The sequence below is a fragment of the Lithobates pipiens genome, unplaced genomic scaffold (genome assembly GCF_037356315.1).
Source record: "Lithobates pipiens isolate NorthernLeopardFrog02 unplaced genomic scaffold, aLitPip1_a1.2 Scaffold_19, whole genome shotgun sequence".
NCBI lineage: Eukaryota > Metazoa > Chordata > Amphibia > Anura > Ranidae > Lithobates > Lithobates pipiens.
This window is the reverse complement of record NW_027507764.1, coordinates 587,446,175-587,462,188: the sequence shown is the minus strand read 5'-3', so window position 1 is coordinate 587,462,188 and position 16,014 is coordinate 587,446,175. Positions and strand designations below refer to the sequence as shown.

General features: G+C 47.8%; 1 protein-coding gene across 1 annotated transcript in view; it reads right to left on the bottom strand.

Annotated features, from left to right (window-relative positions):
* Nucleotides 1–8,302: 8,302 nt before the first annotated feature.
* LOC143997738 (cathelicidin antimicrobial peptide-like) overlaps nucleotides 8,303–16,014 on the bottom strand; it is a 44,332-nt gene continuing 36,620 nt past the window's right edge. Inside the window, exon 4 of the mRNA XM_077493526.1 lies at nucleotides 8,303–8,646. Within this exon, the coding sequence (XP_077349652.1) occupies nucleotides 8,518–8,646 (129 nt within the window). The 3' untranslated portion in view covers nucleotides 8,303–8,517. The remainder of the gene's footprint in view (nucleotides 8,647–16,014) is intronic.

Here is a 16,014-nt window from a genome sequence, read left to right as displayed (position 1 = left end):
AACTTGAGTGGTTTAAGGGGAAACAAGTAAATGTGTTGGAATGGCCTAGTCAAAGCCCAGACCTCAATCCAATAGAAAATCTGTGGTCAGACTTAAAGATTGCTGTTCACAAGAGCAAACCATCCAACTTGAAGGAGCTGGAGCAGTTTTGCAAGGAGGAGGAATGGGCAAAAATCCCAGTGGTGAGATGTGGCAAGACTCATAGAGACTTACCCAATGCGACTTGGAGCTGTGATAGACACAAAAGGTGGTGGCTCTACAAAGTACTGACTTGGGGGGGGGGGATTAAATGATGCAAATCCTCAAATAATCCATGTTAATTCCAGGTTGTGAGGCAACAAAACACGAACAATGCCAAGGGGGGTGAATACTTTTGCAAGGCACTGTATGTCACAATGTAACTAGATTGCTACATTCATAACAACAAATAAAGATCATAATCTCTGTTTAAGACTTGTGGATACAAAGACTGAATTTGATTAATCCACCATACTTCTCTTTGTCATAAGACGCAGATCCATGTCCTTCTGATCACGTTCAGAGGAATGTTTAGGTATCGGCAGACCTGGTTGTTTGCTTCTAATTTTTTTTGTGGTTTCACCCACATATGCAGTACATCTGGAAAATATTCACAGCAGAGGCATAACTAGAAACTGCAAGAAATCATGAAGGGTTCCCTCACCCCCCAAAAGAGCATGATTTTGAGGGGGGTGGCATCAATGGCAGCGGTGGTGTTGAGGGGGATGGCATCAGTAATGTTGAGGGGGTGGGGTCAGTGGCAGTGGTGGTGTTGAGGGAGGTGGCATCAGTGGTGTTGAGGGGGTGGGGTCAGTGGCAGCGGTGGTATTGAGGGGGGGTGGCATCAATAGCAGAGGTAATATTGAGGGGGGTGGCATCAGTGGTGTTGAGAGGGTGGAGTCAGTGGCTGTAGTGGTGTTGAAGGGGGTGGCATCAGTAGCAGAGGCGGTATTGGGGGGGTTGCATCAATGGCAGCGGTGGTGTTGAGGGGGTTGGCATCAGTGGTGTTGACAGGGTGGAGTCAGTGGCTGTAGTGGTGTTGAAGGGGGTGCCATCAGTGGCAGAGGCGGTATTGGGGGGTGGCATCAATGGCAGTGGTGGTGTTGAGGGGGTTGGCATCAATGGCAGAGGTGGTATTGAGGGGGGTGGCATCAGTGGTGTTGAGAGGATGGAGTCAGTGGCTGTAGTGGTGTTGAAGGGGGTGGCATCAGTGGCAGCGGTGTTGTTGGGGGGTCGCATCAATGGCAGCGGTGGTGTTGAGGGCATTGGCATCAATGGCCGATGTGGTATTGAGGGGGTGGCATCAGTGGTGTTGAGAGGGTGGGGTCAGTGGCTGTGGTGGTGTTGAAGGGGGTGGCATCAGTGGCAGCGGTGTTTTCGAGGGGCATGGCATCAATGGCAGCGGTGGTGTTGAGGGGGTGGCATCCGTGGTGTTGAGGGGGCGGGTCAGTGGCAGCTGTGGTGTTGAGGGGGGTGGCATCAGTGGTGTTGAGTGGGTGGCATCCTCTCCCACCACCACCTCCTGCCTCTTACTGATCCCATCCTCCAACTCAGAGCTCATCCCTCCCCCCCCCCCCCCCCCCGTTGTAGAGGTGATGGGGAAGGGTAGGGTTGAGATCTACATCCAGACAGAATGGACAGGTGGGCCGCTCACACTGACAGACAGGCCCCTCACACTAGCAGACGGCTGGGCAGGCCCTCACACTAGCATATGGGTGGGTGGACCCCCTGAAGTAGCAGAACTCCAGGGCCCAGTCGCAAGTGCGACTGCTGCAACCCTGATATTTCCACCACTGATTCAAAGCTCTTCACTTTTTCAACTTTATGTTATGTTACAGCCTTATTCCAAAATGTATTAAGTTCATTATTTTCTTCAAAATTCTACAAACATTTCCCCATAATGACAACGTGAAAGAAGTTTGAAATCTTTGCAAATTTATTAAAAATACAAAAAAAAATTTTTTTCCCACCTCCCCCTTCACCATCATCCAATCCATCCCTCACTCCACCCTTCGGTGTCTCCTGACCTCGAACCGCAGCACTTCTGCCACGCCATAGAGGAGGTATTGGCACAACCATACATGCTGGTCCAGCACCCTCCACTGCCTTCACTACACTAGAAGAAACAATAGGTGCAGACACAGACTTGACAACCTCACTTTCTGACACTGACTGGGAGACCACAGCCTGGGGGGACAATGACACCACAGAGGCCCTTATAGACACAGATTTGGATGGGACAGAAAAACTAGGATCCCCTGGTACAGCCTCTGCCAACCCAGACTCTTCTCTATCCAGATGGAAGAATTCCTCCACCAACTCTGGCTTATTGTGCAAAGCCTCAGGGCACCGGCTATAAGGGTGACCAACCTTATCACATAGGTTACATTTAATGATGTTACAGTCCCTTGCCAGATGCCTCAGTTCATGACACAAAGAACACTTCTGTTCTGGACAGTTAGAGGAGAAATGTCCCTTGACTACACATTTAAGGCACACCTTAGGTTGACCAGGGTAGAAGACGGTAATCCTACCCTGTTTCCCCGAAAATAAGACCTAGCGCGATTGTCGGTGATGTCTGCAATATAAGCCCTACCCCCCAAATAAGCCCTACCCTGAAAATAAGACCTACAAGGACTTTAACTAGGGCTTATTTGAGGGGTAGGGCTCATATTGCAGCCAACACGCTAGGTCTTATTTTCAGGGAAACAGGGTATCTCTACCAATAAAGGCAGAGGAGTGCAAATGCTGGACCACATTCCCACACACACTCAACCTCATTGACACCGACCAGCCACCCGTCCAGATTCCTCTATCATCCACAATCTTTTTTAGGGGACACAACGTTTCACCAGACCTTCTCAACCAGACCCATAAATCCTCAGGAGTATAGACTCATTCCTTGTCAGGATAGTCAGATTCTTTATCAAGGGCTGTCGTGAGATTGCCTTAGGGACAAGCCCCTTCCAGTCTGGCTGGCCCCTATGCGCATACTCAAACCGATCTCAAAACAGATCCAGTGATTTTGGACACACAAATTACAAATCATATTCAAAGGAACCAGCCGGACTGATAAGAGCATAACTATCCTCCGCCTTAAATCCCATGGCTAGGATTTTATCCACAACCACCCTCCTGATAGGTGGAATATCTCCTCCTTCCCACCTGAGCTGTCCCACATTCCTGCATTTAATGGAAGGTGCGTTAGGTGAAAGTCACACAACTGGCTCCCTTCCACCAGCAGCATCATGACTTTGTCCCAACACAGCCTTAGCATAGTTCATAACTGGGGCAGATTATACATTTACTGGCTGCATAGGAATATTAACTGGCTGCAAAGGAACCTCTGAGATCTGGTTTGGCAATTCACCCACCACTCGATCCCCCCTCCTCCCCTCCAGCACAACAGATGTGAAGCCACTTCCTTACCCCCCATCCAGACTGTCACTCTGGCATCCACCTTCTGGCTGGTACTGACACAGGCACTTTCCTTCATCTGTTGGAATCTCTCCTCATTCTCATATTTTTCTCTAAACGCACCGTTGCTTTCCTTCACAGAGGCGACAAGCTTCTCCTGCTTCTTCAATGCCTCCTCCGGAGACTTTAGGTTGGAGTCTTCCCTCTTACTGCTCCCAGACTTACTGTGCAGAGATTTATTTTTCCTGAAATCCGCTTTTAGCACAGCAAGTTTCTGTTCCTCTTTGTTAATACAGTGAAGTCTGTTCACCACTTTATACTGTATTGATGCTAAGGACTCTGTTTATTTGATCATGTCCTTATATGGTTATTCTCATCCTGTATTGTTCATTTCCTGTGAGGTCACAATCTGTGTAGGAGGCTATTGGTTGTTGGAGCCAACCCCTCCCCTTTGTAATTTCTTTTGTTGTCTGTGAATAAAAGAACAAAGCTGGCCAGTGTGAGATGAGGATGTGAGAATGTGGTAATGTCTGTTTACTGGGGAATGGGGAACCAAGGGAGACATACGATCAAAAGGAACATTATATCATTAGATTGAAGAGGCGCTTATTAGCGCAAGAGTGTGGTGGAATATCCACGGCAGACTCCCCTTGCATGGGGACAGGCCCAGGATCCAATGCAGCATGAGCACATGGAGTAGGCCTCAGTGCCTCTGGGGGGCCTCCACCTTTGTCTTCCCCAACATGGTCCATGCTTGCCTGGGAAAAGCCTGCAGGACGGGCCCCTGGCTTGCTACTTCTCTCAGCTGAGATCCCAGCAGAGTGAGCCACCAGCACCCTGCAGAACAGCACCACCTGGTGGAGAAGCTTCTCTGGTGCAGAGACTGATGTGACTGGCTCAGTGTTCTCTGTACAGCACTGCGGTAAATGTCAGAGCAGTGGTGGCCCGTCCACAGGGGGTGCCCGGGCGCCGCCCCCCCTCCTCCTGTAGTAAAAAAAAATCAAAAGTCCTTTAACAATGTGCACTGTGGCGCCGTACACAGTGCACTATGGGAAGCGCCTTACGGCGCAATACAACGCGCAGAGTAGCTTCCGCCTGTAAAATCAATGTGATTCTATGGGCGGGAGCATTGTTTTTTATTATTTCTCGTGAAACAGACGAAAGCCGGAAGTGACATCGGCAGCTCTGTTCTTCAGCCCGAGCGGAGCTGCAGGAGGAAGGTAAGAGAGCGCGCCACTACGCAGCATGAGGGACGGGTTCCAGTCTGGTTTATGTAGCAGCCGCAAGGAGGGTGAGCTCCAGCACAGCACAGCTGCATCTGTCCCTCTCTTCCCCATCCCCCCTCCCCTCCTGTCTCACGCTAACACACGGACTGAAGCCACCTCCGAGTGCCTTTCTATACACAGACAGAGGGGGAGGGAAATGGACACAGCCAGGGCCAGATTAACGTAGGGGCTATTGGAGCTGCAGCTCCAGGCCCCTACCCTAATATAGGCCCATCAGGGACGGACTGACCATTTGGATACTGCACTGCATGAGACGCTCCTTGTACCTCTTGTAGCAAGGGGAATCAGAAAGTCGAGGGTGATCGGTGCGGCGGGCAATCACAAGCACCATCACCACTCCCTCTATGATTCTCCATGAAGCAGCTGAAAGCCACTCCACCTCCTCTAGAGGGAGATCGGTGCTTTTAATTGCGCCCCCCCCCCACCGTACTGATCACCCCAGACTGTCCATTAGATTCCCCCTGGACCCCCCGTGTATGCAGTACTGACACCTTCCACTGCTCCATTCTCCCAAAAAAGTATTGTGAAAAAAAATGTAAAAAATATAAAAAAAAATCCAACAAATAATAATAAATGAAGAAAGTTATTCAAAAATTTAATAAATAATTTAAAAAAATGAAGGGCTCATTCACGTGGGTTCTCTTGCGCATACAGTGGGAATTTTTCATTTGATTTATTTCCATAAAAAGGCCCATCAAAATCCTCAGCACCAGGCCCATGATACTGTTAATCTGGCCCTGGACACAGCATCAACAGGACGTGCTGATCTGAGGTCAGGTCTGAATGCAATATGACACTTGCAGGGGAAGGGGGGCAAGTTATTGATTTGGGGGGCTGGAAGAGGCTGTATGTTCTAAGGGCCACTATGGGAGCAGAGAGGATTTGTGTTAGAAGGGGGGTTGAATATAAAATTAGACCCCCCCCCTGCTAGCACAAATCCTCTCTGCTCCCATAGCGGCCCCTAGCACATACAGCATCCTCTTACAGCCCCCCAAATCTCTGTGAGTATCCTTCTTTGATAACTTGCCCCCCCCTTCCCCCCTTGTTCAAAGAGATGCTGGCTGCTATTAAGGAGACAATCATGGTGTCTGGGATCAGTGGACACAGTGGCTGCGTTTTGATAACACCGTGGCTGCGTTTTGATAACACCGTGGCGGCGTTTTGATGACACGGTGGCTGCGTTTTGATGACACGGTGGCTGCGTTTTAATGACATGGTGGCTGCGTTTTAATGACACAGTGGCTGCGTTTTGATGACACAGTGGCTGAGATTTGATGACACAGTGGCTGCGTTTTAATGACAGGGTGGCTGAGATTTAATGGCACGTGGCTGAGATTTGATGACACAGTGGCTGCGTTTTAATGACACGGTGGCTGAGATTTGATGACACGTGGCTGAGATTTGATGACACAGTGGCTGCATTTTGATGACACCGTGGCTGAGATTTGATGACACCGTGGCTGACATTTGATGACACCGTGGCTGACATTTGATGACACGTGGCTGCGTTTTGATGACACAGTGGCTGAGATTTGATGACACGGTGGCTGAGATTTGATGACACAGTGGCTGCGTTTTGATGACACCGTGGCTGCGTTTTGATGACACCGTGGCTGAGATTTGATGACACCGTGGCTGAGATTTGATGACACAGTGGCTGCGTTTTGATGACACAGTGGCTGAGATTTGATGACACGGTGGCTGAGATTTGATGACACAGTGGCTGCGTTTTGGTGACACCGTGGCTGCGTTTTGATGACACCGTGGCTGAGATTTGATGACACCGTGGCTGAGATTTGATGACACCGTGGCTGCGTTTTGATGACACCGTGGCTGCGTTTTGATGACACCGTGGCTAAGATTTGATGACACAGTGGCTGAGATTTGATGACACAGTGGCTGCGTTTTGATGACACCGTGGCTGAGATTTGATGACACCGTGGCTGAGATTTGATGACACCGTGGATGAGATTTGATGACACCGTGGCTGAGATTTGATGACACCGTGGATGAGATTTGATGACACCGTGGCTGCGTTTTGGTGACACCGTGGCTGCGTTTTGATGACACCGTGGCTGCGTTTTGATGACACCGTGGCTGCGTTTTGATGACACCGTGGTTGCCTTTGATGTTTTTTTTCAGAATTTTTCAGTTTCTTTGCCCCCCCCCCCCCCAAAAAAAATTTTTGAGCACCAGCCGCCACTGTGTCAGAGCTATATAAATGTATAATAATAATAGTGTGTGAAGTAGTGAATCTCTAGCGCTTACCTAGTGTAGATAACTAAAGTGAAGCTGAAATCTAAAATGAATAAATAGTATAAATAAATAAAGGCTGAGATCACAGCTCAATCTAAAGTGTACAAGTTCACTGAAATTGAATAGATAAATAGCGATGAGCACAACCTCGAAAAATGATGTGATGATCACTAACAACAATAACAGTAAATAATGATAAATAATGAATAAATAAACCACGTGATGATGAATGATCCAAGTAAATAAATGTGAAAATTAAATGTGTCCAATCAAAAAAGAAAGAAAAGGAAAAATACTGTGTATAGTTCAAACAAAAAAAAAAAATCTAGATGTCCAATAAAATTGCAGTTCATATGTCCAATGAAAATAAAAATAAAAATAAACAACTTCTTGTAAAGTGCTTCTTGTAAAGTGCTTCTCATGAAATCTTCCTTAAAGTGGTGTTTCCACCCAAAAAAAATAAAATAGCTTAAAATTCATAAAAAAAAAAAAAAAAAATTGGAAAAATTTTTTTTTACTCACCTCTAAATGCCTGTTGCTAGGGGGTCCCTCGTAGTCTGCCTCCTTCAGTGCCCGGGCACTGACATCACTTCCCCTTGGTGCCGCACAGTCAACTGGGACCGGTCACGTGTCCCAGGTGACTGTGCGGCATATCACGGCATATCGCGCGCGCGCATGCGCAGCGGGTGCCCGGCTGTGAAGCCATAGCTGGGTGCCCACAGTAAGAATGCCGGCTCCGCGAGCGGAGCGGGTGAATAAGGGGGGGCTTCGTTCCCCCGCATCGCTGGACCCTGGGACAGGTAAGTGTCCAATTATTAAAAGTCAGCAGCTGCAGTATTTGTAGCTGCTGACTTTTACATTTTTTTTTAGGGGGCACCCCACTTTAAATAGCATAAAACGAGCTCCCAGGCATTCAGATCTCCAGATACGATCGTCCGGTCAGCCCTCCACCTGATCGGTGGTTCATCAGCAGCTGAAAAAAAGCATAAAACGAACTCCCGGGCGTTCAGATATCCCGATAACAACCGTCCGGTCAGCCTTTCATCCTATCGGTGGCTCGAATAATATCGATAGATGAGATATATTGATGACGTTCTAATTGCAAGATATAAGTGGGAGTAATGCTCGTCATAAGTATGTAGTCCTGGCACTTCTACTGCGTCCCACAGGCATGATCCGCGTAGCCAGGAGAGGTTCTGGTGGGATGTTGTGCTGAATAGCTGTTCATTCCCAATTCTATTCACAATAGTGTGTGACCGTGGGGGGAGGGGACATTAGAGTGTAAGCTCCTCTGGTACAGAGACTGAAATAAAGCTCGGCACAGATTTCGGGAATATCATTTTATTTGGATTCATTTGCAGAAATGTTGGAAGCAAATAAAAAGCGTCACCTGCAGATCATCCGATACAATTCCTCACACACAGTATACAATGTATCCAATGATAGAGAACATTTCTGATGAAGCGGAGATTGCGCGGTGTACACGGGGAGCGATGACGGGCGGAACTCGTATTGCACCGATGGCGCGGTGACCTATCATTTATACAAGATAAGTCCCACGATTATTCCCTGCCGCGATAACGCTAGTGGAGCCGATGGATTTGATATTCTTTTTCAGTTTGCAGAAGAAGCCGCACTTTTTTTTGCTGGATCGCTTGCTGCGTGAATTCTGCACAAGAAAAAAAGAGCAACAATGATTTCCACACACCTGCCTTCTGCAAAGTTACAATGTACAGTCTGATCACCGGGGGGGGGGGGGGGTGACAGAGGAAATGACTCCTCCTCCTTCTACAAAGTTACAATGTACAGTCTGATCACCGGGGGGGGGGGGGGGTGACAGAGGAAATGACTCCTCCTTCTACAAAGTTACAATGTACAGTCTGATCACCGGGGGGGGGGGGGGGGTGACAGAGCAAATGACTCCTCCTCCTTCTACAAAGTTACAATGTACAGTCTGATCACCGGGGGGGGGGGAGTGACAGAGGAAATGACTCCTCCTCCTTCTACAAAGTTACAATGTATAGTCTGATCACTGGGGGGAGGGGAGGCAGAGGAAATGCCTCCTCCTCCTTCTACAAAGTTACAATGTATAGTCTGATCACGGGGGGAGGGGGACTGAGGAAATGACCCCTCCTCCTTCTACAAAGTTACAATGTATAGTCTGATCACGGGGGGAGGGGGACTGAGGAAATGACCCCTCCTCCTTCTACAAAGTTACAATGTACAGTCTGATCACCGGGGGGGGGGGGGTTGACAGAGGAAATTACTCCTCCTTCTTCAAAGTTACAATGTACAGTCTGATCACCGGGGAGGGGGGGGGTGACAGAGGAAATTACTCCTCCTCCTTCTACAAAGTTACAATGTATAGTCTGATCACTGGGGAAGGGGAGACTGAGGAAATTACCCCTCCTCCTTCTACAAAGTTACAATGTATCGTCTGATCACTGGGGGAGGAGACTGAGGAAATGCCTTCTCCTGCCTGCAGCACACTGATGACATCATCTCAGCCTAAGCAAAGTCACTGAATGGAGCTTTTCTGAGCGGAGTACTGAGGCCCGGTGATGGGACGTTTTCAGGAAGCGACGTACAGCCCCCTGCTGGCCCCTCCCACCAGCAATGATCTGCCTGCGTTGGGGGCAAGCACCACCAGCAGCCTGGATGGTATGGGAGCCATTCTCCCCGCGATCGTAGGGGAAGAGAGTGGAGAGGAGCCGCCGCCGCCGCCTAGTTGATTAGAGCGTCGGGAACATCACAGCTGTCAACGTCACATACAGCCCCGCCCCCCTTGCCCGGGCACTTTGATAGACAGATCACCCGTCCCAGGATTGGATGGGTGATCTGTCTATCAAAGTGCCCGGACAAGGGGGCGAGGCTGTATATGACGGCGCACGGCAGGGAACACACAGCTATTGAAATGAAAGCTGTGATGTTCCCGGCGCTCTAATCAACAAGGCGGCGGCGGCGGCGGCTCTCCTCTCTCCACTCTCTTCACCTGCACAGGTAGGCTGCACTGGCGGACACAGGCATTGGTGGACATGGATAAAGTTGTTGTTAATATTTATTTTTATAACTTAATTCTGCATAAAACAATTAAGTGTCATTTCATGAGATAATATACGAGGGTGCGATTAGGGGCAGGACAGAGTAGGGGCTGGGTGGGGCAACTGGTGGCGAGTAACCTTTGAGGCCTGGCTAGTGCTCAGGACTTGAAATGTTGAGCTCTGTATACAGGATCTCACAAAAGTAAGTACACCCCTCACATTTGTGTAAATCTTTTCTTCTATCTTTTCATGTGACAACACTGAAGAAATGACACTTGTCTACAATGTAAAGTAGTGAGTGTACAGCTTGTATAACAGTGTAAATTTGCCGTCCCCTCAAAATCACTCAACACACAGCCATTAATGTCTAAACCGCTGGCAACAAAAGTCAGTACACCCCTAAATGAAAATATCCAAATTGGGCCCAATTAGCCATTTTCTCTCCCCGGTGTCATGTGACTACAAGGTCTCAGGTGTGAATGGGGAGCAGGTGTGTTAAATTTGGTGTTATCGCTCTCACTCTCTCATACTGATCACTGGAAGTTCAACATGGAACCTCATGGCAAAGAAAACTCTCTGGGGATCGGAAAAAAAAGAATTGTTGCTCTACATAAAGATGGCCTAGGCTATAAGAAGATTGCCAAGACCCTGAAACTGAGCTGCAGCACGGTGGGCAAGACCATACAGCAGTTTAACCACTTCACCCCCAGAAGCATTTACCCCCTTCCTGACCAGAGCAATTTTTGCGATTCGGCACTGCGTCGCTTTAACCGACAATTTCGCGGCCGGGCGGCGTGGCTCCCAGACAAAATTTACGTTATTTTTTCCCCAGAAATAGAGCTTTCTTTTGGCGGTATTTGATCGCCTCTGCGGTTTTTATTTTTTGCGCTATAAACAAAAAAAGAGCGAAAATTTTGAAAAAAACGCAATATTTTTTACTTTTTGTTATAATAAATATCCCCCAAAAAATATATATAAAAAACGTTTTTTTTCCCCTCAGTTTAGTCCGATACGTATTCTTCTACATATTTTTGGTAAAAAAAAAAAAATCGCAATAAGCGATTGAAGTTATAGCATCTGCAAAATAGGGGATCGTTTTATGGCATTTTTATTAATATTTCTTTTTTTTTTACTAGTAATGGCGGCGATCAGCGATTTTTATCATGACTGGGACATTATGGCGGACACATCAGACAATTTTGACACATTTTTGGGACCATTGGCATTAATACAGCGATCAATACTATACGATTGCATTGATTACTGTAAAAATGTCACTGGCAGTGAAGGGGTTAACCACTAGGGGGTGGGGAGGGGTTAAGTGTGTCCTGGGCAGTAATTCTAACTGTCTGGGGGATGGGCTAACAGTGACACGACACTGATCGCTGCTCCCGATGAGGGAGCAGACGATCAGTGTCCTGTCACTAGGCAGAATGGGGAGATGCTGTTTACATCGGCATCTCCCCGTTCTTCAGCTCCGTGACACAATTGTGGGTATCCCCGCGGTGATCAAGTCCACGGAACCCGCGGATACGGTCACGGAGCTCGCAGCAGGGCGCGCACCACCAGCGGCGAAAAATTCAAAGTAACGTTACGGGGACGTTACTTTGCCCAGCCGTGCCATTCTGCCGATGTATATTTGCAGACAGCGGTCGGCAAGTGGTTAATAGGGATGAGCCGAACACCCCCCCCGGTTCGGGTTTGCACCAGAACCTGTGAACGGACTGAAAATTCGCAAACCCCGTTAAAGTCAATGGGAGTCAAACGTTCAAAATCAAAAGTGCTAACTTTAAAGGCTAATATGCAAGTTACTGTCCTAAAAAGGGTTTGGGGACCTGGGTCCTGCCCCAGGGCACATGTTTCAATGCAAAAAAAGTTTTAAAAACTGAAATTTTTTCGGGAGCAGTGATTTTAATGATGCTTAAAGGGAAAAAAAAAGTGAAATATTCCTTTAAATATTGTGCCTGGGGGGTGTCTGTAGTATGCCTGTGAAGTGCCACGTGTTTCCCGTGTTTAGAACAGTCCCTGCACAAAATTACATTTCTAACGGAAAAAAAGTCATTTAAAACTGCTTGAGGTTTTAATGTAATGTCTGGTCCCGGCAATATGGATAAAAATCATTGAGAAAAATAGCATGGGTAGCCCCCCCTGCCCATTACCAGCCCCTTTGGGTCTTGTACAGATATTAAGGGGAACCCCGTACCCAAATTACTAAAAAGAAAAGGTGTGGGGCCCCCAGGCCCTATATACTCAGAACAGCAGTATAGAAGCGGTGCAAACAAGACAGGGACTGTGTAGGTTTGTTGTGTTAAGTAGAATCTGTTTGTAATTTTCAACTGGTACATTTTTAAAGTGTAGCTCCAGTCCAAAAATCGATTTTTAAGCTTTTTGGAAAACATAGGGAAGGGTTATCACCCCTGTAACATTTGTTTTGCTGTCTGTGCACCTCTTCAGAAGATTTCACCTCACTTTCTGTCCCAATGACAATTGTTTTTTGAAAATTTGTTTTTTTTAGTAAAACAAGGATTGGGATAAAGCATCAGTGAAGAGGTGTGCTTTTCCCATATCAACTCTTACAGTAGAGAATTTCACTTCCATGGGGTAGATTTCATCTCACTTGCTGTTGTCTCCTTCCGTTTGCAAGTAGGAGACGTTTGTAAGTTGGATGTTTGAAAGTAGGGGCCTGCCCTATATGCTCTGCAGAAATGGCGGAACAAGGTGTTGGTGTTGCCACAACACTGTAAGCCCTCAAAGTGACTCTTGGTGGGTGCTAGAACGCCCTGCTGTGAACTATTATATCAAGAATTGTAGTTACATGCCATTGTTGAACAGTGGTAGAAAAATTGGGCCTTTGGTGGTGGTGCTGGTGCCATAACACTGTAAGTCCTCACAGTTACTATTGGTGGGCGCTGGAACGGGCCCTGCTGTGAAATATTATATGAAGAATTGTAATTACATGTCCCTGTTGATCAGGGGCACAAAAATTGGGCCTTAGGCACTGGTGCCACAACACTGCAACACCTCACAGAAACTCTAGTTGGAGAGCAGGAATGAGCCCTGCTGCAAAGTATTGGATCAAAAATTTTAATTACACGCCCCTGTTAAACAGGGGCTGAAAAATTGGGACTTGGGCACTGCTGTTGGTGCCCCAACACTGCAACTCCTCACAGATATTGTAGTTGAGCACAGCAACGATCCCTCCTGCAAAATATTGCATCAAAAATTGTAATTAAACGCGTCTGTTAAAAAGGGGCTTAAAAAATGGGCCTTAGCCACTGGTGGCGGCTCCCAGAACCAAAAATGTTCTTACAAGCTATCAGCATGTTCATTGAGGAGGAAGAGGATAGTCACTCAGCATAACAGGACAGTCACTCAGAATCAGCATAGGCAGTCTTGAAGGGATCTGAAATTTAAAAAAAAATTATTCGGTTACATCAGCTTTAGGTGCTTGGTAGCTGGTGATGATCCAAGACTGATTCATTTTTATGAAGGTCAGTTGATCAACCAAGTCGGTGGACAGGCGCACCCTGTGATCGGTTACAAAGCCTCCAGCAGCACTGAATGTGCGTTCTGAAAGAACACTGGAGGCAGAACAGGCCAGTAGCTCAATTGCATACTGTGCAAGCTCTGGCCAGTGATCCATCCTCAAGGCCCAGTAAGCCAGAGGATTTTCAGTGGGAAAGGTGTCCAAGTCTGACCTTGCCCCTAGGTATTCCTGCACCATGTAAATCAGACGCTGGCGATGGTTGCTGGAGCCGATCATACCTTGGGGCTGCGGACTAAAAAAAATTCTGAACGCATCAGTCAGACGGCCACCTTCTCCACCGCTCCTTCAGTGACTGGCCGAAGCCTCAGCAACACGTTGTCCAGGACCAGGAATTTGTAACCTCCCAGTCTCTGGGAACGTGTTGCACAGATCTTTCTGCAAGGCCTCCTGAAGATGTTTCATCCTCTACTCCCTCTACGTCAGCAAGATAAGGTCCGCAACCTTACCCTTGTAACGTGGATCAAGGAGGGTTGCCAGCCAGTAATGATCCCTCTGCTATATCCGACGAATACAAGGATCCTTCCACAGGCTTTGCAGGATCACGGAGGCCAGTGTGTGCTCCAACAGGTGGACAAGAGGGGCAGTGTCACTGATGCATGCACTGTCACTGCTCACCATCCTCATGGCCTCCTCAAATGGTGACAGGACAGTGCATGCATCCCTGATCATGGTCTACTGGCGTGGGGAAAAAAAAACAAGCTCCCCTGACCCTGTCCTGGTGCTGTAGTCGCACAAGTACTCATTGATGGCCCTCTGCTGCGTGTGCAGCCGCTGCAGCATGGCCAACATTGAGTTCTACTTGGTGGTCATGTCACAAATTTGTAGGTCAGCCCGCCAAGCACTGGCATTATATGACCAGCGGAAATACACACAGACTTTCCTGGCCTGCCTCAGGACATCCTTTAAGCCTAGGTACCTGCCCAGGACCTGCTGCACCACCAAGTTAAGGACGTGAGCCACACAGGGCACATGGGTCAGTTGTCCCTGACGGAGGGCAGAGAGGAGGTTGGTACCATTATCGCAAACCACCATTCCTGGCTTAAGCTGGCATGGCATCAACCACCTCTTAGCCTGCCCCTGCAGAGTTGACAGAATATCTGCCCAAGTGTGGCTCCTGTCCCCCAAGCACACCAGCGCAAGCATGGCATGGCATCTTTTTGCCTGCTTACTTGCATAGCCCCTTGAAAGCCTACAGAGCACCGATGGTTCTGAGGTCAAAGCACAGGAAGAGGCCATGGAGGAAGAAGAAGAGGAGGGGGTGGAGGAGAGAGGTGTGTCAGAATCACCAGTAGTAGCATTTTGGAGGTGTGGTGGCAGAACAACCTCCAACACTACTGCACCTTGTCCTACATCCTTCCCAGCTGCCAGAAGAGTCACCCAATGCACCGTGAAAGATAGGTAACGTCCCTGTCCATGCCTGCTGGACCATGAGTCAGCGGTAATATGCACCTTACCACTGACCGCCCTATCCAGTGATGCCAAGACATTGCCTTCCACATGCCGGTAGAGAGCCGGAATCGCCTTCCGTGAGAAAAAGTGGCATTTGGGGACCTGCCACTGAGAAACCGCACATTGTACAAACTCACGGAAGGGGGCAGAGTCTACTAACTGAAAAGGTAGCAGTTGAAGTGCTAGCAATTTAGCCAAGCTAGCATTCGACCGCTGGGCATGTGGATGGCTGGGAGTGAACTTCTTTCGACGGTGCAGCAGCTGGGGAAGGGGAAATTTGCTTGGTACAATCGGACGTCGGTGTACTGATAGCAGATTGCCCACAAGCACTTGGCTGTGACACACCTAATTCTACACCTTCATTCCTCTCAGTGCATGTTTCAGAGAGGACTGAAGGTATAGTGGGGTTGGAGAATCCCAGCTGATGAGGAGCAAGGAGAGGTCCGCTTTGTCCTTTGGTGTCGGTCTTTTAGGTACGCTTGCCAATGAACTTCATGGCAGGTCGACATATGTCTGGTCAAGCATGTGGTGCCCAAGCGGCTGATGTTTTGGCCACGCGAGATACGCTTGAGACATATGTTGCAAATAATGAATATAAAGGGGTGGGTCCTGCGCAAATCGTGCCACTCAAATAAAATACACAAATTCAAAATAATATAAATATGTGCATACATACAATGCCGTGAAAAAAAATATAGTCCAAAAAACAGCACGCATAAAAATATATAAAAAATATATAAAAAAATGGAAAAAAGGTTTAATGATAGAACAATAATAAAATGTCCGCTACTCAAGGCTCCCAGAACTCTCACCTTTAAACGAAGTGAATAAGCAAATCAAACAAACTCCAGGATTCTCTTATTTCATTCATAAATAATAAATAATAGCCATCAAGCAATCCAAAGGAGGGATGCAATGATACAATTCCGCCACTAGAGGGCCAGTCCCAGCTTCCAGAATAGCTGAAATGGATCTTCACTTCTATTTCACAGTGTATGGC